At 66.5% G+C, this 24,717-nt stretch overlaps 5 protein-coding genes across 6 annotated transcripts; 1 reads left to right on the plus strand and 4 right to left on the minus strand.

Moving 5' to 3' along the window:
• Positions 1 to 204: 204 nt before the first annotated feature.
• ELAVL3 (ELAV like RNA binding protein 3) lies at positions 205 to 5,030 on the minus strand. The gene is made up of 7 exons (XM_055700467.1): positions 4,780 to 5,030; positions 2,767 to 3,046; positions 2,010 to 2,113; positions 1,591 to 1,744; positions 964 to 1,180; positions 706 to 744; positions 205 to 529 (listed from the first exon to the last, which is right to left on the minus strand). Exons 1-7 carry the CDS (start codon positions 4,786 to 4,788, stop codon positions 205 to 207), a joined length of 1,128 nt encoding a protein of 375 aa, XP_055556442.1. The 5' UTR covers positions 4,789 to 5,030.
• Positions 5,031 to 5,615: 585 nt separating this feature from the next.
• On the minus strand, positions 5,616 to 10,632 carry ZNF653 (zinc finger protein 653). Its single transcript, XM_055700472.1, is given in 10 exon segments — positions 5,616 to 6,233; positions 6,838 to 6,937; positions 7,039 to 7,153; positions 7,230 to 7,347; positions 7,904 to 8,078; positions 8,424 to 8,611; positions 8,613 to 8,814; positions 9,083 to 9,298; positions 9,555 to 9,598; positions 10,191 to 10,632. Coding segments are annotated over 10 exon segments (1,764 nt in total). The 5' UTR covers positions 10,619 to 10,632; the 3' UTR covers positions 5,616 to 6,055.
• A 530-nt stretch (positions 10,633 to 11,162) lies between these two features.
• ECSIT (ECSIT signaling integrator) lies at positions 11,163 to 15,966 on the minus strand. 2 transcript variants are annotated; one of them, XM_055700473.1, is made up of 7 exons: positions 15,784 to 15,966; positions 14,689 to 15,076; positions 13,901 to 14,124; positions 12,862 to 12,916; positions 12,437 to 12,585; positions 11,574 to 11,676; positions 11,163 to 11,496 (listed from the first exon to the last, which is right to left on the minus strand). In XM_055700473.1, exons 1-7 carry the CDS (start codon positions 15,844 to 15,846, stop codon positions 11,180 to 11,182), a joined length of 1,299 nt encoding a protein of 432 aa, XP_055556448.1. In that variant the 5' UTR covers positions 15,847 to 15,966; the 3' UTR covers positions 11,163 to 11,179. The 2 variants fall into 2 exon arrangements, with proteins under 2 accessions (XP_055556448.1, XP_055556449.1); XM_055700474.1 differs by having other exon boundaries at positions 13,901 to 14,144; positions 15,784 to 15,960.
• Positions 15,967 to 16,680: 714 nt separating this feature from the next.
• On the plus strand, positions 16,681 to 21,431 carry CNN1 (calponin 1). The gene is given in 8 exon segments (XM_055700470.1): positions 16,681 to 17,084; positions 18,420 to 18,541; positions 18,774 to 18,840; positions 18,936 to 19,073; positions 19,626 to 19,736; positions 19,931 to 20,077; positions 20,965 to 21,129; positions 21,131 to 21,431. Coding segments are annotated over 8 exon segments (876 nt in total). The 5' UTR covers positions 16,681 to 17,021; the 3' UTR covers positions 21,194 to 21,431.
• Positions 21,432 to 22,171: 740 nt separating this feature from the next.
• On the minus strand, positions 22,172 to 23,762 carry ELOF1 (elongation factor 1). Its single transcript, XM_055700471.1, is given in 5 exon segments — positions 22,172 to 22,560; positions 22,645 to 22,686; positions 22,689 to 22,714; positions 22,830 to 22,947; positions 23,617 to 23,762. Coding segments are annotated over 5 exon segments (366 nt in total). The 5' UTR covers positions 23,732 to 23,762; the 3' UTR covers positions 22,172 to 22,495.
• Positions 23,763 to 24,717: the final 955 nt, after the last annotated feature.

The raw sequence follows: 24,717 nt of genomic DNA on the forward strand, positions 1-24,717 counted from the left end.
GTCCTTGGTGCCTGGTGGGGGTCCCCACAGTCTCCAGGGTTATCCTTAGGATGTCCCCATGCTGTCCTTGGTGCCCATGGAGGGGGCCCCAACATGTCCGAGGGTGTTCTCCATGGTCTCCAGGGTGTCCTTGGGGATCTCTGTGGCCTGGTGGTGCCAGGGGACCTGGTCCTGGGGGCCAAGGTGGGGCCAGTGGGGTGGGGCTCAGGCTTTGTGCTGTTTGCTGGTCTTGAATGAGACCTGGAGCACACGGTCACCCAGGCGGTAGCCGTTGAGACTAGCGATGGCCATGGCCGCCTCCTCGTAGTTTGTCATGGTGACAAAGCCGAAGCCCTTGCACTTGTTGGTGGCGAAGTCGCGGATGACCTTGACGTTGGTGACAGCACCAAAGGGGCCAAAGAGCTGCCAGAGGACACTCTCATCTGCCTCAGGTGCCAGGTTGTAGACAAAGATGCACCAGCCAGTGCCGGGGGCCCCCAGGCCCACTCCAGCCAGCCCTGGCACTGCCTCGATGGCCAACGGGGAGAACCTGGGCAGCAGTGACAGCGGGCTGGCCTGGGGTCAGGGCACCTGGACGCCAGGTTGCCCCACCACCACCAGGACACGTGGGTCCTCTCCTGCCAGGGTCCCCAGCCCGTGTGAGGGGCTGGGGGTGCAGAGCTGGACTGAGGGGGGAGGGGCAGAGGGGTGGGGAGGGGCCATTACCTCTTCACGCCGTAGGCCACATTCAGCAAATTGTCGAGCCTGGAGGGGACAAGAGGTCATTAGGGAGGCGTGGGGGTGCACCCATGTAGGTGTCTCTTTGCCATGGGGTTGGCCCACACCCTGTGGTGGCCCCATCTCCTGGGGGTGTCCTCATGGTCCTGGGAATGTCTCCACACCCTATGGTGGCCCCGTCTCCAGGGTCATGCCCCCATTCCCAGGGATGTCCCACGCCCTGTACCCCAGGCATGTTGGGCTCACCGGAAGCGCTGGGGGGGGTGGTGCAGGGCGCCATAGCGGCGGGCACTGGGGCAGAGGCTGAGCAGGGCCCCCCCTGACTTCTGGCCCGGGCTGTTGGCAAACTTGACAGTGATGGGCTCAGCAGCACCCAGCGGTTTCTGTCCGTGCAGACCCCGGACAGCCTCCTCTGCCTCCACACGCTTGTCAAAGCGGATGAAGCCCACTCCCCGCGAGACACCTGCATGCAGGGAGGCCGGGGAACAGGACCCTGAGATGCCACTGCACACCGATGGTACCCAAGCATCCAGGGAATTCATGCCTCCCACCCTGAGACCCACCCACAGGACTCAGGCATGCAGGGAATACCCTGCCATGGGACCCAGGTGTCAGGGGAATCACACACACCCCACCACAGACCCACCCATGGGACCCAAGCATCCAGGGTATCCCTCCCCCACCTCTACCCCCAAGACCCACCCATAGAACCCAGGTGTCCCAGGAATCCCCCTGCCCCCAGACATCCCACTGCCCACCCATGGGACTGAAGTGACCAGGAAACATCTCCCCCACCCCCTCGACCCCACTGAGGACCAAGGCGCCTGGGTAAGCCCCCTCCCCCAGCAGGGGGGCCCAGCCATCCAAGCACACCTGTGACCTGGTCAACAAGTATACGGGAGGTGATGATGCGGCCATACTGGGAGAAGAGCTGCTCCATCTCCTTCTGCCCCATGGCCTTGGGGAGGCCGCTCACATAGAGGTTGGCGTCACGGATGGAGGCTGAGCTGGGCCGAGCATAGGACACCTGCAGGGGGGTCAGCCCTGGGGACCTAGGTGTCCAGGTGCTAGAGCTGCCAACCACCCATGAATGTCCTCCCCCACCAGGGATCCAGGCATCTTCCCCCACCAAGGACCCCCTGTAGCGTCCACCCACCGCAAGGGACTCCCTGGTGCTTAACCCTCACCAGGGACCCCAGCATCCTGCTCCAAGGGACCCCCAGCATCAACCCCACCTCCCCAAGTGACCCCCCAGTGCCCACCCCACCACAAGGGACCCCAGCAACTGGCACCTTGATGGTCTTGGTCTGCAGTTTGAGGCCGTTGAGGGTGCTGATGGCCTTGTCAGCGTCACCCGCCTCAACGTAGTTGACGAAGCCGTAGCCCAGGCTCTGCCCTGGGGTGCGGGGTCAGCACTGAGGGTGGCCGCAGCACCAGGCCCAGTTGCACCATCCCCTGTCCTTGTCCCCACCCCACCCCTGTCCCCAAGGCCCATTTCCATCCCATCTTCACCTCTGTCCCTGTAGGCCCCCATCCCTGTGTCCCCCCATGCCCCTGTACCAGGGATTTTGCGGTTAAGCTTGCAGGACCTAATGTCCCCAGAGATGGTCCACAAGTTGTCCCTGTCCCCACAATCCCATCCACGTGTCCATGCCTGTCCCAGTCCCCATGTCCCATCTCCTCATGTCCCATGTCCCCATGCCCCATTGGCCTGTGTCCCATCTCCCCACATCCTATTTCCCTGTGTCCTCATGTCCCCATGCCCCCTCTCCCCCATCCCATCTCCCTGTGCCCCTGTGTCCCATCTCCCCGTGTCCCAGCTCCTGTGACCCATGTCCCTGTGCCTCAATGTCCTGTGTCCCCGTGTCCCATGCCATCTCCCATCTGCCCATGTCCCATCTACCCATGTCCCATCTCCCCACGTCCCCATATCTCAACTGCCTGTGTCCCTGTGTCCCACCCACCATGTCCTGCCTCCCCACATCCCCCATCCCATCTGCCTGTGTCCCACATCCTGTCTCCCCGTGTCACATCACCCCTGTACCGTACCAGTGACCTTGTCGCGGACAAGCTTGCAGGACTCAATGTCCCCAAGGCTACCAAAGAGGCTTCGCAGCTCCTCCTGGCTCATGCTCTGGGGCAAGTAGTTGACGATCAGGTTGGTTTTGCTATCATCAGCCATGGGGGGGCCCGGGGGGGCCCCATTGGAAAGCACTGCCGCTGCCACCCCTGGCCCCGGCACTGCCACCACTGGTACGGCCACAGGGACAGGGCCACATCCGGATGGCCCCGGGGTGCTGGGAGCCTGGGCCTCCACCGTGCTCAGAATCTGCTGAAGGGATGGATGGGTGTCACCAGGGCGTCTCCATCATGGGGACAGCAGTGGGACAGGGACACTGGAGTCACAGGGCCAGTGCAGGGACAGGCATGAGGGACCCCAGGCAGTGGTGACATGGGGTCATCACTGAGGTCAAGTAGGGACGAAGCCATGGCATGGGGGCCAGGGGGATGGGGACAGCAGGACACGGCAGCAGGGACAAGGACACCGGAAGGGCAGCACAGGGACTACGTGTGTAGTGACATGGGGGTGGTGGGCTCTTCAGGGCCTGGCCAACTGGATCCCCACAGCCAGTCCCTCCCCCCCAGCAGGGCAGGAGGGGACCCAGGCATCCGAGCTCCCCAGCACCCCAAAACAGGAGGGGACCCAGGCATCTGGGCTCCCCCAGGACCCCAAAACAGGAGGGGACCCAGGCATCTGGGCTCCCCCAGCACCCCACTACCCCAAAACTGGAGGGGACCCAGGCATCTGGGCTCCCACAGGACCCCAAAATGGGAGGGGACCCAGGCGTTCAGCAAGCCCCTCCCCACAGGGGATTATCCCCCATTGAGCAGCAAAGCCCCATGCCCCTCCCTCCCACCCACCCTACCCCCCAGCACAACAGCAGGGGGACAATGGGCCTTTGTCACCGGGAGATGGGACACCCGGGGCTGCCAGCCATGGCCACGGCCATGGGGGTCCGGGGGCTCCCTGCTTGCGACCCCCGCCCCCAAATAGGGACCGTGAGCGCCAGGAGCTGGCCAGGGGCTGAAATGGGGTGGAGGCGCAGACACCTGGCTCCTGGGGGGGTGGTACTGTACCTCTAAAGGCTGGGGGGGGGGGGGGGGGGGGGGTGTCGGGGGGGGGGGGGGTGAGGTGGTGTCTCTGTCCGCCCATGGGGCAGTGACAACCTTGAAATCAGTCGGTGAGAAAAGTGAAAGCAGAAAAGCTGAAAATCACCAAATCGGATTGTGAAAATGGGATTTGCGGGTGGCGCGGCCACGGACACGCATGGACATGGACACAGACACGAGCGGACATGGACATGCAGGGATACAAACACACACGGACACAGACATGCACAGCCACAGACACACATGGCCACGGTCATGCAAAATGCAGCAACACACCTCTGCCACACACACGCTCTGCACAGGGACAGGACCGCACATGTCTGCGTGGCCATGTGTCATGTGTGCGCACACATCCCCCCCCCCACACACGTGTATTCCTGCACCCACATGTGAAAGCAGAGGCATGGGTGTGTGCACTGCCACACACGGTGCCCACACGTGTGCAGGCCCCACAACACTGCGCACATGCGTGTGGCACCAGCTCTCCGAGGCCCCTGGTGCCACAGGGAGCATTGGGAAGGGTTGGGAGGGGTTGGGTCCCCACCCCACCCTTGCACACATGTGTCCCAGCCCCGCACGCCCCTGTGGCGCACACATACATGTGCCCTCCACACGCGATCCAGATGCATGTAAATGCAGCTCCCGGTGACACTCCTGTCCCCACCCGAGCATGTCACACGCTCACGGAGACATTGCAGAAGGAGGATGGGGAGGGTCACTTGGCGGGGGGGGAACACGAGACGACACGACAAGGCGGTGGGGGGACGCTGGATGCCGGGGGGGGGGGGGGGGGGGGATGGGTCTTTGAAGAGACAGAGGATGCTGGGGGTACCGGCTGCACACCCCCACTGTGACACCCCCAAACCCTGCAGCCCCTCCCCCCGCTCCTACCGTCACCATCGTTGCGGGGCCGTGGGGGCTGCTCGGGGGGGGGGGGGGGCCCCGCACGGCCCAGCGGGCTCGGGGTGGCTGCGGGGGGCCCCGAAGCAGGTGGGGGCTGCGAGGGTCTGGGCCGCGGCGCCGGGCGCTGCGAGCAACGGCCCCGTCGGTCCTTTAAACGTCCTTGGGCGGCCGCGGGGCGGGGGCCCCCCCAAACCGCCGCGGTGGGCGCGGCCCGGCCCCCCCCCCCTCACCCCCCGCAGGTGGGTCGGTCCGCCCCCCCCCCCCCCCCCCCCCGACACCCCAAAATGGACCGGCCCCCCACGGTCCGCTCCAGCGAAGCCCATTGGCTGCCGAGCGGGCGGGGCCCCCCGACGCCCCTCGAGACACCCACACCCCACCCCACCCCACCCCTGCCAAACACCGCATACGGGCGCCCCCACCCCGGCCCCGCCCACGTGACCCGAGGAGGAGGAGGAGGAAGGGGGGGGGGGGGCGGGAAGAAGGAGGAGGACAGAGAGAGGGGGCAGGGTGTGTGATGGAGAAGGAAGTAGCGGGGAGGGGAGGAAGAGGAGGAGGGTGATGAGGGAGAGGAAGGACAGGGGGGTGATGAAGGAGGGGGCACACACGTGAACTGGGACGCCCGCGGCGAGGGGCGGCGCCGGTTCAGCACCGCGGACAGCGCCGGGGCCGTAACCCCTCCCGCTTTGCCGCGGGAGGGGCCGTCCTGCGACCCCCAGAGCTGTGGGGACCCCTGTGAGACCCCCCTCACATCCTCATGGTGCCCCAAATTTCGCCACCCACCCACCCCACCCACCCACCCCGGGCAGAGCGCAGGAGGCAGCAGGTAAAATCCGTCACTTTAATGGAAACTGGGGGGTGGGGGAGGGCCCTGGAGGGGGGGGTCTCCCCCTTCCAAGACAAAACCAGGGTCCCCGCTGTGCGCACACACACACCCCGGCAAGATCCAGTTGCCCCGAGAGGGGGGAGCAGAATGACAACTGAGAATCAGGAAATAAATAGTGAGTGGGGAGGTACCCGGGGCAATGGGGGTGTGGGGGATCCTGGGGGGTGTCAGGGTCCCCCCGTGTTGGGGAAGGCAGCTTGGGGAGCCTGGGGTTGATGAGGGGCTCCACCAAGTGCATGGAGCTGAAGGTGCCCCTTGGTGGGGGTTTGGACCCCTGGGGGTCCATCCTCACCTCCACAAAGCAGTCCTAGGGAAGTCAGGGTGACCCTGGGGGGCGTAGGAGTGGGTAGGGGGAGGCGCAACCCCCCCAGTGCCCCCCCCCTAGGTGCCGCGGGGCTCAGGGTGGCTCTTGAGCGCGTGGAACTTGAGGCCCTCGGGGCGCTCGAAGCGTCGCCCACAGCGCTCACAAGGGAAGGGACGTAGCCCAGGCCCTCCATGACGCCGCATGTGCCACGTCAGGGAGGCACGTTGGCGGCAGCGGTACCCACAGACCTCGCACCTGGGAGAGGCAAGGGGACATCAGGGGCATGCACAGACCTCGCACCTGGAGGTGTGAAAGGGAGGGGTGAGGGTCACCCAAAGAGTTCACACCTAGGGGGAGTCAGGGCACCCACAGACATTGAACAGGCAGGGGTCAAGGTGGGTTTGAGGGGCACCCACAGATCTTGAACAGTGGGGGCAAGGGGGAACCCACAGACATCAAAAGGTCAAGGGAGAGTGAGGAGCACCCACAGACCTTGATGCGGAGCTGGGGGTGGAAGGGAGGGTTGAGGGTCACCCAAAAACCTTGCACCTGGAGAAGGGCAAGGAGGGGATCAGAGGCACCCACAGACCTCATGGGTGTGGGCAAGGAGCACCCGCAGACCTCAGGGAGGGGGGCAGAGAGAGTGGTGTCCGCTCCCCATGTCACTCCGCACAGCACTGGCCCCCCCATCATTGACCACCAGTGAGCGTCTCCCCAGTGCCCCCCCGCCCCCCGATGCTCATTGCAGGAGGGTCTCCCCGCTGCCTCCACTCTGGCGCACACCACAGGGGCATATCCCCTGTTACCCTCTGCCAACACACTGCAGGGGGGCCTCCCTTGCGCCCCCCAAGACACTCACTGCAGGGGGGTCTCCCCAGTGTGCGTCCGCCTGTGCACCTCGAGGTGATTCTTACGCTTGAAGGATTTCCCACAGGTCTCACAAGTGAACTCCCGCACGCCTGGGGACCAGGGACACAGGAGGGATGTTATTGGGGGAAGCGGGGGGGGGAACAACACTTTTTGGGGGGGTGGTGGTGGGGGAAGTTGTTGGGGGGCTCACCAGAGTGGATGACCATGTGCCGGCGCAGATGGTTGGCAAGGTAAAACCTCTTCCCGCAGCTGGCCTGGGGGCACTGCTGGGTCCGGCCCTTGCGGTGCACCAGGTTCACATGGTTCTGGGGTGGGTGGCACAGAGGTGAGGGAAGCCCAGAGGGGGCCCAGGGGGGTCCCAGGGTAGGGGGAGCCCAGCACCTGAAAGCTGCTGAGAGCGACGTAGACCTGCCCACAGCCTGCATAAGGGCAGGTGATCGGCTCCGGGAGCTCCTCAGGGTCCCTGGGGGGGACACGGGCTCGCCTGCTCCGCCGCCGCCTGCGTGGCGAGGGGGGGACATCACAGCCCGGGGTGAGGCTCCCCACCCACACAGAGACTGCAGCACTTGGGGGGGGGGGGGGGGCGGGTCTAGGCATTTGAGGTGGAGGGATTGTCCCACCCCCTTGATGTGCCTGAGAGCTCCTAAACCCCTTCACAAAACCCCAACAGTTCCTGTGCTCCCCAGCACCGGGAAACTGGCCCAGGCCACTGCTCCCCCAAAAAGCCCCCACCCCTCCAAAAAGCCCCCAGAGCCATCCTCCTGGCCCCCAAGGGCCCCTCCATAACCCAAAGATCTCCAACCCTAAAAAAACCCAACACCCCTGTACCACACACTCCCCCCACTAAACCCCTTGTAAACCCCCCAAGCCCCCACCTCAGCTCTGACCCCCTCTCCAGAAACTTGTAGTGATCTCCAAAGACACCCCACAACCCCCCATGATACAGCACACTTCCCCCGATCCCCCAGGGACACCCCAAACTCCATCACCCCTCCCAAGTCCACCCCCACCACTCTTGGGCCTCTGGGAACCCAAGTGACCCCCCCAGCTCAAACCTCTCAGGCTCTTTGGGGATCTCGTAGATGATGGCTGACACGTCACCACCATCGGCATCCTCAGCCAAGGGGGGTGGAGGGGGCTCCCGGGGGGGCTCTGGAGGAGGCTGGGGGGGGTGCTCAGCAGCAGGGAGTGGCACATCCTCCTGTTTCAGCCCCAGCACCTCGTCCTCCTCTGCCATCAGTGTAGGAAGTGAGGCCTTGCTGCCAACCCCAGCACCTGGGCCCCCGCCCGGCACCCTGATCCCCTCCATTCCTGACCCCAATCCCCCCAACCCTTATCCCCCCTGGCACCCCCAGCACCCCAGTTCCCCCAACCCCTGAGATCCCAGCACCCCAATCCCTCCCTGTCCCCCCACAGTGCCCCAATTCCACCCCCAACCCCTGAGATCCCACCACCCCAACCTTCCCAAGCCTTAACCCCCCCCAGCACCCTCAGCACCCTAATACCCCTCCCCAACCCCTGAGATCCCAGCACCCCAAACCTTCTCATCCCCATGATCCCCATCCCCCCACATACCTGTCTTAGGAAGGTGGGGGTCCAGGGGGGGTTGGGGGAAGGCACCTTCCCCATCCAGCACAGTGCAGGGTACCTCATCCCCACCCACATCCAGCTGCAGCCCCCCCAGTGCATCGTAGCCAGAGCTGGCCAGGATAAGGAGGGGGGACCCCTGCAGCAGGGTGGGGGGTGACCCATCAGCCAGCGCCCCCCTTCCCGGGCCCAGTCGCAGAGGCAGTGGCAGCGGCACGCAGACCACAGCCTCCAGTGCTGTCCCCCGTCCCTCTGCAGCACCCTCGGGGGGGCCTGGACCTGCAGGGGGGGCCACTGGTGCTGTCGAGCCCCCCCCCCGGCATCGCCTCTGAGCCTGAACTGCAGCTCCCTGATGACGAGGAGCTGCCAGGAACTGCTGCTGCAAGAGAGAAAATTCAAGGCAAAGCCCCAAAGGAAGTACTGCCCCCACCCCCCCAGCCCAAAAGAAGCCCCCTGGGCTCCCCCACCACCAGCCAGACCCCCAAGAAGTGCAGCCAAACCACCTCAGGCCATCACCCGCAGGTCCCAGCACCCAGCAGAGCAGCCCCAACACCCAGCCAAAGACCCCCAGCACCCAGCCAAGTACCCTCACGACCTCCCTATCACGACCTTGTGTGTGTGTTGTGCCCACCACCATCACCACGCACCGTCATCACTGTCACTGTCGGAGTCACTGAGAGGCCGCAGCGGCGAGTGCAGGTCCTGGAAGTAGCGATGCCCGCGCTCACACTGCCAGACAGCCGTGGTGTAGAGCCCCACCGAGGGGTCCAGCTCAGCCAGGCGTGGCTCGTAGGGGCAGCGCTGCCGGTGGTCCTCGTACCAGATCACCGCGTGTCGCAGGCAGTTGACATTGCGCCGTCGCCCTGGGGGAGGGCTGCTGGCAGCCTGGCACCCCCCCACTTGACCCCACGGCACCCCCATGTCCACCCACCCCAACAACCCCCTACCCCCCCCAATCATCCCTGGCCATCAACCTCTACCCCCCAGACCCCCAACCCGCACCCTCAGGCCTCCCACCCCTTGCCTAAGCCTCCCCACCCCCAGCCTAGAGTGCCCCCACCCACACCCTGCACCCAACCCGACAGGATCCCACCCCCCCCCCCCGTCACCAGCACTCACTTTTCTTCCGTTTGGGTTTTTTAGGAATCTGCTCCCATGGCTTCCTGCAGAGAGAGGGGTGGTGGTCAGGGGTCGGCCCATGCACTGGGGTGGTCATGCCACCTGGGGGGGGCCGGGGGGTGTCGTTGTTGTACCCGTGCTGGAGGAGGGATCATGCTACCCACAGGAGAGGAGGGGTAGTCAACCGGCAGGTGGGGAGGGATCACCATGCCACCCACAGGAGGGGGCAATCATTGTCCTGCCCCTGTGAGGGGAGGATCATCGTGCCATCAGCAGGGGGGGAAGGGGGGGTAGTGTCACCTGCGGGGGGTGGGGCGGGGGCGGTCATCCTGCTTGCAGAGGTGGGGTGATCGTCATGCCACTCGCGGGGTTGAGACGGGGGGGGGGGTGGGTTGGTGGGGGGGTGTCATGCCTCCAGCAAGGGGTTCCGTCCTACCCGCGGAAGGGGGGGTGCCATCCCACCCATGGGGGGAGCTTGTCCCCCGCGGAGAGGCGGGAAGAGTGTTCATTCTACCCGCGGGCGGGGGTGGGGTCGCCTTTCCACCCATGAGGGGAGCTCGTCCCATCACTGCTGGGGGATCTTCCCCGCGAGCTGCAGGACCGACCGTGAGGGCCGCCCCCCACCCCGCGGCTCACCCGCGCCGCCCGGCACGCTGCCCCCGCTCCAAGCCCAGCAGGTAGGCCGCCAGCTTGGCATCGCTCCATCCGCTGCGGCGCCGCAGATCGACCCAGGGCCCGTGGGCCTCGCCCAGGTAAACCCGTCGCACGTCGTACTTCTTCCGCGACTCCAACCGCCGCCTCGCCCGATCCGATTCCGTTAGCCGTGGTCTCCCCCGAGCCTTCCGACCACCCGGTTCCCCTACGGGGCCTCGCCCAGGACCGGGCCCACCCCCCGACCCCGGGCCCGGGCCCCGTTCGGCCGCGCTCATGCCGGGCGCGCCGCCGATGATGCCACCCACCGCTTCCGGTTCCGGCTTTTGGCGCAGCGCGCGTGCGCGGCAGGGCGCGGGGGTGGGCGGCTTCCGCCAGTCTGCCCCGGCGGCGGCGGGCCGGGCACTGCGCATGCGTCGGGGGTTCTGCCCGCAGCGCGCCGGCCCGTGCCTACTCCCGCTCCGGAACTCGGCACCGCCCGACCCCAACCACCCCCCGGGCCCCCACCGCCTCTGTACCCCTAGTGCCCATCTGCGCCTCCCCCCAACCCCCCCGTGGGCCCCCAGTGCTTTCCTGCCCCCCGATGTGCCACTAGCACCCATCTATTTGCCCCCCCAAGACCCCCCAGCACTTTCCTGCCCACCCTGTGTGCCCTTCCAGTACACCCAGCTGCTGCCCCCCACCCCCTCTGTACTCCCAGTACCCATCTGTGCCCCCCCCCCAACCCCCCATGGGCTCCCAGTGCCTTCCTGCCCCCCAATGTGCCCCCCTCAGTACCCCCAGCTACTGCCCCCCCACCCCTTCTGTACCCCCAGTACCCACCTGTGACCCCCCCAACACCCTATAGGCTCCCAGTGCCTTCCTGCCCCCCTCTCCCCCTCCATGTGCCCCACCCCCTCTGCACTCCCAGTGCCCATCTGCCCCCACCCAGAACCCCCACCACAAGCCCCACTGCTCTGTGGGTGACACAACCTTTATTCCCTGGGGGTTGCAGCGGGAGCGCTGCCCCCCCCCCTACTCCCACAGCCAGCAGCATCACCCCCGGGGTGACCATGCCCCTGTGGCAGGACGGGGGGCTCCAGCACACCGGCAGGGGGAATCACAGCCCCCAGGCTGAGTGCAGGGGGATCCCCAGGGGGGCCAGGAGGGGTGTCCCCCCCTTCCAGGTGGAAGATGACCGGGGTCTGCCCCAGGACAGGGTTCACCTCTTGCAGCCCTGCGATCCACTTGCCCAGCGTGTGCCGGTCACCGGCCCCCGCCATGCACAGCGCAAAGACAGGGCCTTCCTCCACTGCGGGGGGGAGCATGGGGTCAGAGAGCGGGCACAGGGAACCCCCTTACCCCTGCCCCTGTTTCCCCATGTCTTACCTTCATCCACATCGAAGTCGTCATCGTCCCAAGGGCCACGCTCCAGGTCCAGGTCGAGATGCAGGGGGTAGTAGAGGCTGCGCTCAGGGTCTGGGGGCTCCTCCTGGGATGGGCAGGGGGCTTCTCCTACCTGTCCTGGGCCAGGGTCCCCCCCTCCAGGGCCACTGGTGTCCACTCCCACCCCTCCTGTCCTAGGCCACGGGGGTCCCGTCTCCTGTCACCCATCCTGGGCCAGGGGCTCCCCTCTGAGACCATGAGGGTCCCATCCTGGGCCGTGAGACCATGCTCAACCTGCTCTGGGCCATGGGGGTCCCACCCTCTCCCACCCTTCCTAGGCCAGGGGGTCCCTGCTGGGGCTGTGGGGGTCCCATCCTGGACCATGAGAGCTCCCTCCCCCGTCTCTGGGCCATGGAGGTCCCAGCCCCACCCCATCCTGGGCCAGGGTATCCCACCCTGCCCCATTCCGGGCCATGAGGCCCCCCTGACCCACTCGGGGCCATTGGGATCCCACCCCCTCCCACCCATCCTAGGCCAGTGGGTCCCCTCTGGGGCTGTGGGGGTCCCATCCTGGGTCATGAGCCCCCCCACCCCTGCTCTGGGTCACGCGGGTCCCATCCCCACTCATTCTAGGCCAGGGGGTCACCTCTGGGGCTGTGGGGGTCCCGTCCTGGGCTATGAGAGGCCCCCCGCCCACTCTGGGCCATGGGGGTCCCAGTCTCTCCCATCCTGGCCCAGGGGGTCACCTCTGTGGCCATGGATAGCCCGTCCCACCACTGCCACCCAGGGTCATGGGGAGCCCCTTCCCCTCCTCTCTCAGATGTTTTATTCAGCCCTCCACCACCCCCGTGCCCCAGAGGTCTCACCCGCAGGTGGGGAGGCAGGGGGTCCCCCCGTAACACGTAATAGCAGAGGCGGGTGCTGCGCAGCCAGAGAGGGAATGGCCCCTCCACGAAGACGGGCCGTGCCGGGCCATGCCGGGCCAGCAGCTCCTGCTGGTCAGGGCTCTGGGCACCTGCAAGGGACAATGCAGAGCTGGGGACCCCCCACCAAACCCTGCACCCCCTCCAAGGAACCTCAGCACTGGGGACTCAACACTCCCCTCCCCCAAACACCAGCGTCCCTCGCATTGGCCAGGGTCCCCAAGCCCACAGGGTATGTCCCCCCACATGCTGGGGTTCCCCCAAAACACACGAGTCCCTGCTGCAGACACATCACTCCCTCGTTCCCCAGTAAAAATGCCCACGTGTCCCCCGTGACACCCCAGTACCTCCAGAACCCCCACGCTCACCGATGATGTAGGGCTGGACGGAGCCTTCATCCTCCCCGCCCTCCGGCACCGGCCGCTTTGGGAGATGGTTGTCACCAGCTGTCACTTAATGACCCAGGGACAACAGACACTGTCCCCAAGGGGGGGCGCACCACCCCACCACTGTGACAGAGGGGGGGCCCTCTGTGACCCCATCCTCACATCTCCCGCCCTAGCTCTGTGTCTGTGCCCCACCTGGCTCATGGGGAGGTGGGTCCCTGTCCCTGTCCTGCACTCCCCGCCCAAGAGTGGCATTGGTCCCGTACTCCCTGCCTGCCCATCCCCGTGTCCCCCACATGTCCCCATCCCTGCATCCCACGTCCCCATCTCTGTCCCCTGTGTCCCCCAAGTTGCCATCCCCACATTCCCCATCCCCACATCCCCCTCTGCACCCATCCCCATGTCCCCATCCCCATGTCCACCCACGTTCCCATCCTCACATCCCCTGTTCCCATGTCACTCCACGTTCCCACCCCCATGCCCCCATCCCTGTGTCCCCTCTGTGTCCCCATCCCCACATCCCCTATCCTCATGTCCCCCCATGTTCCCATCCCCATGTCCTCTATCCCCATGTCCCACCATCCCTGTCCCCCATCCCCACAACCCACAACCCTGTGTCCCCATCCCCATGCTCATGTCTCCCAACCTCCTGTCCCCCCAACCCTGTGTCCCTCCATGTCCCCATGTCCCCCATGCCCATGTCCTCCCGTGTCCCCACCCCCATGTCCCCCCATGTCCCCATCCCCCAACCCTGCGTCCCCATGTCTCCATCCTCACGTTCCCATGTCCCGCCACGTTCCCATCCTCATGTCCCCATCCCCATATCCCCCATCCCTGTGTCCCCTCACGTCCCCATCCTCATGTCATCCATCCCCGTGTCCCTCCATGTCCCCCAACCCCATGTCCCCTCACGTGCCCATCCCCATGTCCCCTCATGTCCCTCTGTGTCCCCATCCCTGCATCCCCCATCCCCATGTCCCCTCACATCCCCATCCTCATGTCCCCCATCCCCATGTCCCACCTGGTAGATGGTGAGGCGCACATCGGGGTCGTTGGCGATGCGGCGCAGGCCCAGGTGGGCAGCAGCCAGGCCGGGGGGTGGCAGCCGGGGGGGCAGGGGGTAGGGGTTGGCATGGCGCAGCCGGGGCAGCCAGTACAGCAGCCGCTGGCACTTGCGCACAGGGCGGCTGCGGGGCCCAAAGATCCCCAGGAGCAAAAACCGTGTCTCCGCATCGGGCATGACGCCTGGGCGGGGACATGGGTGCCTGGGGGAGGGGGCTGGGACCCAGGGGCACGCAGCACCCCAGCCCCCACCCCGAGGGGGCTGAAACCCCCTCCTCCCCCTGCTGCACTCACTGTGCTGTCCCCTGTGTCCTCACTCACCCCACGCCCCTCCATGTCCCCCCATCTCCCACCATGTCCCCTGTGTTCCCCCATCCCCATGTCCCCCCAACTCCTACTGTGTCCCTCCAGGCCCCTCACATCCCTGTGTCCTCCCCATCTCCCACTCTGTCCCCCAGCCCCACTCCCCCGTGTCCCCCCAGTCCCACAGTGTCCCCCTGACCCTCTCCAGCCCCATGCCCCTCCATGTCCCCACAACTCCCACTGTGTCCCCTCGGGATCCCAATCCCCATGCCCCCCTTGTGTCCCCCTGGCTCCCCCCATCCCTGTGTCCCCACAGCCCCTCAGTGTCCCCGGGGTCCCTCAGCCCCACACACCCCTGTGTCCCCCATTGTCCTGCTCTGTCCCCCAACCCCCTCAGTCCCATGCCACTCCGTGTCCCACAGCCCCACCCCACCCCCCACTCACCATATCGCTCCATCTGCTCCAGGATCTGCAGCCCGCACTCCTGCTGCCGGGGGAAGGGGCTCAGCATGCGCTGGAGGGGTCCGCGGGGCACCCAGGGCCCACGGGGCAGCAGGCGCAGCAAGCGGTGGTAGGCCTCGCGCTGTCTCGCCACCCCCAGCGCCGGCATGGCCGCCAGTGCCGCCTCCACCAGCTCCAGCCGTCCCACACGGCGCCCCGGCCTCTGCTCCAGTGCGGCCAGCGCCGCTGCAAAGGCTGTGGAGCCACCATCCTCCTCCTGGGAGCCACTAGGAGGGCTGCGCCATGCCAGGGGCCCCGAGAGGTCCCCTGAGGGGTCCTCCGAGGGGTCCTGCGCGGGACGTCCACTGTGCTGCCACATGCTCTGAGCAACCTGGGAGGAAGAAAGGGGGTGAGGCTGGGGGGACGACCCCGTCCCGTCCCATCCTCAGCCACGCTCGCACACCTCCTGTGTCCTGTTTCCCATCCCCCACCATATCCTGCTGCATCCCCCAGGTCCCTCTACCCTCATGCCTCCACTGTGTCACCCCACACTAAACTGTGTCACCTGGGCACTCCAGCAACAAACTCCCCCGCACCCCCTTGTGACCCCCCCAGCTCCACCAGAGACGCCCAGGCCCCCCCATGTCACCCCATCTTCAACTGTGTCCCCCGGTCCCCCCAACCTCACACACCCCATCCCCATTCCCCCTCTGTGACCCCCCATCTCCCTCTGCATCCCCTGGGCGCTCCGTCCCCACGCCCCTTCAGGTCCCCCCATGCCCCCCCGTGTCCCCCAGGACCCCCATCCACCTACCCCCCTGTGTCCCCCCCACCTCCTGCCATTTCCCCTGCCCGCCCCCATCCTCAAGCCCAGCTCTGTGTCCCCAGGCTCCGCTATCCCAAACACCTCCTTATATAGCCCCACGCACCCCAGTGTCCCCTTGGATCCTTATCTCCACGCCCCCCCCCGTATCCCCCCCCCCGCCCCCCCGTGTCCCCCAGGACCTCTATCCCCACGCCCACGCCCTGTGTCCCCTAGCCCCACCCCATCCCCACACCGCCACTGTGTCCCCCCACGCCCTCCGGCCCCCCCCGGACCTGCGGGCCCCCCCAGAGCCCCCGGGGCAATGCGAGGGCCCAGCGCAGCCTCATGGCGGCCATGGGGTCGGTGCGGTAGGGGTTCAGAGGTCACGGCTGGTCACCGAGGTCCCCCCGCCGGGGTCGTACCCCTGGGCGCCGCCATGTCCCGCTGACCCCGCCGGCAAGTGCTTCCGGGTCACGAGGCGCGCCCCGCGGCAGAGCCAATCGCCGCGCGCTCCTCGCCCAGCGGCGGGGCCCGGGCGGTGATTGGCGGCTCGGGGAGGCGGGGCTTGAAGGGGTTCCCCGTGACGTCAGAGGGGGACCCGCGGCTGAGCTCAGAGCCGGGGCTACACGATGATGTCAGCACCGGGGACAGCGGCGGCCTTGGGCGCTGCTGGGCGACGCCAGAGCCTGGGGCTCGCGGTGACGTCACGCGGTTACGTCACAGACGTAACGGTTGCTATAAATGGAAATGGCAGGTGCGACCTGGGGGGGCGGCCCCAACGCTTGGGTCCCCCGGCCTGCCCGGGGGGGGCCGTCCCCCCGCCCGGGACAGCGACCCCCCCCGAGGCCAGCGACCCCCCTCCGGGGCCGAGACCCCGCGGGGGGCGGGCAGGTCCCCAATACCAGGTCCCCCGGGCCGCCCCCGGGGGGGAGGGGCGGGGCACATTCTCCACCAGTGACGAACCGCCCCTCCCCCCCCAGGGCCGGCGGAGTCCAATCCGCTGACGGCACCGGGAGGACCCGCGGGGGGGGGGGGGTGGGGTGGCCCGGGGTCGGGGGGACAGACAGCCCGGGGTTGGAGGGACAGACAGCCTGGGGTAGAGGGACGGGGGGAAGAAGGGATGGAGGGGGAAAGGGGAGGGGGCGGCCTGGGGCTCCCCCCTTCCCTCCCCCACGCCGGGATCCCCCCGCTAAATGTGGAAAAAATGACGCCACCACCCGCCCCGTGGTGATGTCAGCGCGGCGGGAAGCGCGGATTGGCTGGCGGCGGCCCGGCCTGGGGGGGCTCCGCGCCCTCCACCGACTTTTAAAAGTGGCGGCGGCGCCGGGTCGGGATCGGGACGGGGCGCCCGGGAGGGACAGGGACGAGCCGAACTGAGCCGAGACCAGCCGAGCCGAACCGGGACAGATCCGGACCGGGACGACCCGAGCCGGGCCAAGCCGAGCTGAGCCGAGCCGGGATAAACCCGGACCGGGACGGGACGAGCAGAGCCGACCTCCCGGGACCCCCCGGGACCCCCCGCACAGGGCCCATGTCCAACGTGCACTTTAACCGCGGGCCGGCCTACGGGCTGTCGGCCGAGGTGAAGAATAAGGTGGGCGGAACTGGGCCGGGCCGACCCGGCAGGACTGACGCGTCGGCGGGGGGGGACCGGACCGGGGCGGGGGGCGGCAGGACTCGGGGGGACCGGACCGGGGGCTGGAGGCGGGGCAGAACCCAGTGGGACCGGACCGGGGCGGGCAAGACCTGGTGGAAGCAGGCTGAGGAGGGGGGGCAGGACCCTGCGGGACCGGGCCGAGTCGGGGGTCGGGACAGGACCGGACCCGGGGGGGGCAGGACCCAGGGTGGAGGGGGCGCTGGGAGGGGGGGGGCAGGACCCGGCCGGAGCGGGCGGGGAGGGCAGGACCCGGCGCTGTCCCTGGTGCTGCCCCGGGCGGGGGAGCGCTGCCGCCAGGGTCCCCACCCCCGGTGGGGTGGTGACGGGCCCCGGATACTTGTGTGTCGTCCGTGTCCTTGTCCGGGGGGGGTGCCCGGCACCGGGGGCCCTCTGTCTGCCTGTCGTCCCCATCCCCGGGCCGTGCCTCAGTTTCCCCCTGCCACCACCCCGGGGGGGCGGGTGCACAGCATCCCTTGGGCTCGCCTCCTGCGGGGAGCGGCGCGGGAAGTGTTAACCCGGAGGGGCCCCCTGGGTGGCCCGGGGGGGGCCCCGCCGCCCCCGGCCCCGCCGCGCGGCCTTATAAGGCGTCGGAGAGCGGAGGGCGGGCGGCCGCGGCCCGGGGCTATATATGGGCAAAGGTTCGGCGGGCCGGGGGGGCCGGGCGCCGGGGGCCTCCCTGCTGCGGGGGGGTCCCCCCCCTTCCCCACCTCACTGCCCGCCCCCTGCACCCGCGATGGTGGGGGCACCCAGGTGTCCGAACTGTACTGTGCTCCCCCCCCACCCCGTGTCCCATCGATGGGGGAAGCTGGAGTGGGGGCTGAGCTGATGTGACACCCCCTCCCCATGTCCCCCCTTCTCGGGCCCCTGTCCCCTCCTGCATCCTCCCACTCCAGTGTCCTCCTAAACCATGTCTCCCTAATGATATCAGTGTCCCCTGTGTCCCCCTGACCATGTCCCCCCCAGTGGTGTCCCCTCGATAGCCCCCATGTCCCAATATCCTCCTGATACTGTCCCCCTGATGCTCTCCTGCATGTCTCCCTGACCACGTCCCACTCAATGGCGTCCCTGTGTCCCGCTGATGCTGTCCCCCATGTCCCACTCAATGGCGTCCCTGTGTCCTGCTGATGCTGTCCCCCATGTCCTGCTGATGCTGTTCCCCATGTCCCCCCCAACGGTGTCCCCATGTCTCCTGTGTGCCACTGACGCTGTCCATGTCCCTCCCAACGGTGTCCCTTTGTCCCTGTGTCCCACTGGTGCTGTCCCTGTCCCCAGCTGGCGCAGAAGTACGACCTGCAGCGGGAGCGGGAGCTGCGCGCCTGGATTGAGGGGACCACCGGCCGCCGCATTGGAGACAGTTTCATGGATGGCCTCAAGGACGGCGTCATCCTCTGCGAGTATGACCCATGACCTCCTCTGACCCCAAACTTGACCCCAGTGCTGGCCCTGACTCGGGGCTGTCTTTTGGGAGCGTGTCCCCCCCCACCTTGGGTAATCCCGTGGGAATCAGCCCAGCCTTGACTACGGACCTGAACCCCGACCCTATCCCTTGCCCCCGGCTGACCTCACCTGGGCTGACCCTTGCTCTGACCTTGACCCCTGCCCTGCCCCATCCCCCTCCCCTCCCAGGCTCATCAACAAGCTGCAGCCTGGCTCCGTGCAGAAGGTGAATGAACCCATCCAGAACTGGCATAAGGTGAGAGGGGACCCCGGATGGGGTTGGGGGTGCTACAGGGGGTCAGGGTCACGGGGACAGGTAGGGAGCAGGGCTCGGAGATGACCTGTGTGCAGCTGGAGAACATCGGAAACTTCCTGCGGGCCATCACGCGCTACGGGGTGAAGCCCCACGACATCTTCGAGGCCAATGATCTCTTTGAGAACACCAACCACACGCAAGTCCAGTCCACCCTCATCGCCCTCGCCAGCCAGGTGACCCCCAGGGTGGGACATGGGGTCCTCGGGGAAGGGGGCTGGGGGAGGTCAGAGGGTCCCTATGTCCCCTTGGAGGCCATGAAAAACACAGGGGTCCAGTCATCCTCATTGCCAGGCAGGTGACCACCCTGGGGGGGAACAGGGGATCCTTGGGGGGGAGGGGGGGGTCTGGGGGGGGGTGTCAGAGAGTCCCCATGTCCCCTTGGAGGTCACAAATGACACGAGGGTCCAGTCATCCCCATTGCCAGGCAGGTGACCACCCCAGGGTGGGACACGGGGCACTTGGGGGGGGGGGGGGGGGGCGGGTAAGAGGGTGGCCATGTTCCCTTGGAGGTCACCAACTGCACAGGGGTCCAGTCATCCCCATTGCCCTCACCTACTGGGTGATAGGGGCCAAACGGGGCAAAGCTGGGGGGCTCGGGGTGGGGGGTGGCGTTAGGGGTCTTCAGGTGGTCCCCACGGACTTTTGGGGGAAGTGGGGATAAATGTGGTCTGGGGGCCACAGTGGGGCTAGGGCACACGCACCCTGAGCCCCAGGGTGTTATCCAGGCCAAGACGAAGGGGAACAACGTGGGTCTGGGGGTGAAGTACGCAGAGAAGCAGCAGCGACGCTTCCAGCCTGAGAAGCTGCGTGAAGGCAGGAACATCATTGGTCTCCAGGTGACAGGGGGACAGGCATGGGGACACAAGGACACAGGGACGCACAGGGTGGCTGGGGAGTCTCTTGGGGACACGAGATTCGCTATGAGTGTTGGGGGGGGGTGAATAGTCCCAAGTGTCTTTAGGCTGTTTGCTGTCATGGGGGACGCGGACATTGTACCTGCTGCTGGTGACACGCTGTCCCCCGTCCCCAGATGGGCACCAACAAGTTTGCCAGCCAGCAGGGCATGACAGCATACGGGACGCGGCGGCACCTCTACGACCCCAAGTTGGGGACAGATCAGCCACTGGACCAGGCCACCATCAGCCTCCAGATGGGCACCAACAAGGGCGCCAGCCAGGTGGGGACAGGAGGCAAATTGTCCCCAAGGGTGCCAGCCAGGGATGAAGGGGGGCAGTCATTGTCCCCAAGGATGCTAGCTGGGGTGGGGACACACAGACATGGCCATCCCTGTGGGGACCGTACCATGTAGGGCCAGCCAGGTATGGGGACAGAGGGACACTGATGTCACTACAGCATCCCGGTGTCCTGGGGCATGGGGACACGGCACCGGAGGATGGGGGTTAGGGAGACCCTGTGGGCAGTGGGGGTGGGTGAGAGGATGGGGGGGCCACCATGGCCCCTAACATCCTGAGATGGGGTCCCCTGAGGAGGCTGAGGGACACCTGGGAAGGACAAGGGACCCCCTCACATCCCTGCAGAGGGCTGAGGACACCCCTGGGGAGGCTGATGGACCCCCCCAAACCCCACAGAGAGGCTGAGGGACCCCCAATCCTGCGGAGAGGCTGAGGGACCACTGGGGTGGACAGAGGACACACCCACACCCAATCCCATAGAGAGACTGGGGACATTCCTGGGGAGGACAGGGGGACCAGACCCCCAGAGGAAGCAGAGGGACCCCTTGGGAGGGCAGGGGATTCCCCCATGGTCCCCCTGAGGAGACCAGGGGACCCCCCCGAGCCCCTATAGGGAGGGCAGGGGACTCCTAGGGAGAGCAGGGGATCCCCCCAATCCCCATGGAGAAGGCAGGGGACACCCCTAGTAGGGAGAGAGGCTGAGGGCCCCTGGTGAGGGCAGCCCCACCCCCCACAGGGAGGGCAAGGACCCCTGGGGAAGCTGAGGGACCCTTAGAGAGAGCAGGAGATTCCCCCCCAGTCCGCATAGATACCCCGAGACCCCCTCCTCGGTGAGTCACAGAGCACCCCCCATGACTTTCCCCCTCCCCAGGCCGGGATGACAGCCCCAGGGACAAAACGTCAGATCTTTGAGCCAGCGTTGGGTATGGAACGGTGCGACACACTGACCATTGGGCTGCAGATGGGCAGCAACAAGGGTGCCTCACAGCAGGGCATGACGGTGTACGGGCTGCCGCGGCAGGTCTATGACCCCAAGGTACTGTGGTGGCCCTGAGCTGCTGGGCGAGGATGGCCTTGATGGCTTCTACAACTCCCAGTAGCCACCGGGCTAGCGGTTGCTTGCGCTGCATCGCCCTGCCCCGCGCGTACCAGGGTCGCACTGCACTGGCCTCACCACGCCACAAACCCCCCCCCGCCCCCCCCCCCCCCCCTCGCCTCTCCAGGGCCCTGTGGGGCTGGCTCAGCCAAGGGGGGGTTTGGCCCATGGGGTTCAGCCCGGGGGTTTACCCCCCCTGCCGCGTGAAGCCACTGAGGCACAAATAAAATCCACACGCAAAGTCACTGTTTTCATGGGGGACGGTGGCAAGATGGGGAGCAATGAGAGATGGGGGGATGTAAGATGCTGAGGGGTAGAACAAGGGGGGGCAATGAGGGATGGGGGACTAAGAGGGGACAGCAGGGATGGGGGGACATGAGATGGGGGGTAGAACAAGGTGGGGGGGCAATGAGGCATGGGAAGACAAGAGATTGGGAGGGGTAGCATGAGGTAGGGGGGCAATGAGGGATGAGGGGACACGAGGTGGGGAGGGGTGGAATGAGGTGGGAGGGCATTGACAGATGGTGGACACTGAGGTCTACAGCAGGACACCGAAGGTGAGCAGGCACAAAAGACCACCAAGACACAGGGGGGACATTTCAGAGCCGGACAGCCCAAAGGGTGCCATACGGAGGATGAGGGAGACCCTGGACACGCAGGTTCCCCATGCCAGGGCAGCACCGAGCTTGGGGTGACCTCCACAGAGCCCACAAAAACAACCGCTCCCCCCACCCACCCCACCCATGCAGGCACCCGTGACACCACAGCCAACCCCAAAGAGGTCCCCAAGGGGCAACTGAGTCCCCGGCTTCAGGCGCTGGTGGCCAAGGGTGACAATCTGCCCTCGCACAGGACAGTTGTCAGCACCGCTGTGCTTCATTAGGGCCTCGGTGTCACCTGGCCTCACATGTCCCCAGCCACTCCCTGAGTCCCTGTGCCCCTCACAGTAGCAGCGCCAGTGACAAGGACACTGAGCCCCAGCCCAGACCCGCAAGAGCATTTATTTGAGGGCAGCTCTGCCAAAACGCATCACCCTCCTGCCCGGCCCCTGTCCCCGGGTCCCTGTGGCTCATGGAGTAGGGGTCCCATGCCCAGGGAGCAGGTGGGACACGTCCTGCGTCACCGCGTGAGTCCGAGCCCCTGTGCCCAGGGCCAGAAAAGTAAAAAATGTAAAGAAAACACCACAAAGCCAGAGGCAGGGATGTGACACACCCCCCACCTCAGGGTCTGGGGGCAGCGATGTGAGCTCCCCCCCCTCCCCCCAAGGGGTCTGGGGTTGTGCTGCAGGCAGAGTCTGCCCTGGCCGTTACTGGTTGGCAGCTTCGCAGGCATCAATCCAGTCGCTGTAGACATCCACTGGCTCCGACAGGTCTCGTGGGGGATGTTAAGGCACTAACGGAGGCAAAGGGGGGGTCCAGGGTGGGTCAGGGGGGTTGGGGGTCCCAGTAAGGATACAGGTGATGGGCGTCTGGAACTCCTCCAGGCAGACTGTACAGAGATCACCCCTGTGTTTCGGGCACGGTCCCTGGGGGGGCAGCAGGGGACAAGCTGCTACAGGTGGCATCTTCAGCCGTGCCTGCCCCCCGCCGCCCAGGGCTGCAGCCCCCTCCCCTGGCTGTAGCCCCCCTCCCCCTACTCACATCTTGACATCGCAGGACTTCTCGTGGTTGCAGAAGGGGCAGGTGAACTGCGTCTCCAGCGTCCCCGTCACCTTCTTCTTGGGTGGTGGCTTCCGCTTGGATTTCCGTCGCCCCATGGCTGCGGGAACCGCAGTGGTTGTGGGCCCGGGGAGGCAGGGAGCTGCAGACCCCTCCCCGGTGCCCAGTGTCCAGGAGCTCCCGTGGGCATGGCCCCAACCCATAACAGGCCACGGTGGGGGCAAGCTTGACGCCTCCGGGACCCTCCTGGCATCCACTGGCCCCCCAGCCCGTACCCCCGGCCTAGCTCCCTGCAGCCCCCATTCGCTGCCACGGCTTCCCGCAGCCCCCAGACCTCATCACCCCCCAGCAGTCTGGCTCCCCACAGCCCCCACCACACCCCAGCCTGGCTCCCTACAGCCCCCTGACCCCCCACTCCCCGGCCTGGCTCCCTGCAGCCCCCAGTCCCAGCATGTACCCGCGGCCTGACTCCCTTCAGCCTTCAGCCCCCAGCCCCGCCCCGCCTCTGGCCTGGCTCCCCGCAGCCCCCGCCGCCATCGCCCCCCGGCCTGGCTCCCTGCAGACCCCAGCTCGTACCCCCAGCCCCCATCACCCCCCAGCCTGGCTCCCTGCAGACCCCAGCCCCCATCACGCCCCAGCCTAACTCCCTGCAGCCCCCATCACGCTCCAGCCCGGCTCCCTGAAGCCCCCAGACCGCAACCGCAGCCCCCATCACCCCCATCACGGCTCCCCACACCCCCCACCACACCGGCCGCGGCCCCCCCCGGACCTGCCGCCCGCTCCCGCCGCGTTTCCCCCAGCGACAGGCACTTCCGCCGCCGTGACCCGGAAGTGGTCCAGGCCCCACCTCCGCCTGACGCCGCTTCCGCCCACTCTGCGCCCATTGGCTGACGGGGGCGGTGGCCCCGCCCCCCCTTCCCGCTTTGGGACGATCGATCACGACAGCGTCTCCATCGCGACAGCGTCTCTGTGATAAACGCAGTCATGATTCATGTCAAAAATAGAATGTAGTGCGCTAAGTGGAATTGTTGTACCCTGTGTAAATCTAAACCCTGTGCCACAATTGTAATGAATGGGCGCGTGTGGCGCTCCTGTGAGACAATGGAAAAGCTCCCCCTTCCCCTGAGGCAATCGCTGCGTAGAAAAGCGCGCCAAAGGAGAGCCAATAGGAGGAGAGGGCGTACCCTAACGGCCCAATGGGGGAGAGCGGGACGAACATCCGGCGAGAGGTGATTGGTCGAGATCCGGGCATAATTAGGGCTCAGGTGTGCGTGTGGTGGAGCTAATTGAGTTCTCTGCGCACCCAGCGCTGCTTTTGCGTGTTGTTTCTCAGCCGAAATTGATTGAACCCCAAATAAAATTGTTTTAATTGTTATCGTTTATAACAATCTGGTGACCCCGACGTGATCTCGCTGTGCTTTCCTGGACTGTGACTTTTCGAGGGGCGCCCCACAGATTTTGGCTCGAGGGTAGCAGTGTAGGTCAGTCTCCGGAGATCAGCGAACAAAAGAGAAACAATAACCAAAAGGGATTGGAGCTCCTAGGGAAAAACTGCAGTAGGAAGGACCCGTAATTCTCGTGCACGAAGCTCCGAACGAAGCCGATGGAGTCGTGAGTATAAGGGAAGCCGTTCGGTTGGGTGGGTATCGGTTACTTGTGTGCAAGAGTGTGATTGAGACGGAACCTAATTCTGGAAACGGACTCTAGGTTCGGAGCCAGGATTTGAGTTCCGAAGCGAGTCTGGGGTCTTCTAACCGCGGTTCCAAACTCCCGCGAGGGACTTGGCCGGTGAAGGACTTAAGCGGTTCCTATAGGATTCGTGGGTGGGATCTCGACTCCTATAGGGTATGTGGGTGGGTGAAGGGTTCAG

This window comes from Falco cherrug, unplaced genomic scaffold, assembly GCF_023634085.1.
Source record: "Falco cherrug isolate bFalChe1 unplaced genomic scaffold, bFalChe1.pri scaffold_32, whole genome shotgun sequence".
In the NCBI taxonomy this organism is placed as follows: Eukaryota; Metazoa; Chordata; class Aves; order Falconiformes; family Falconidae; genus Falco; species Falco cherrug.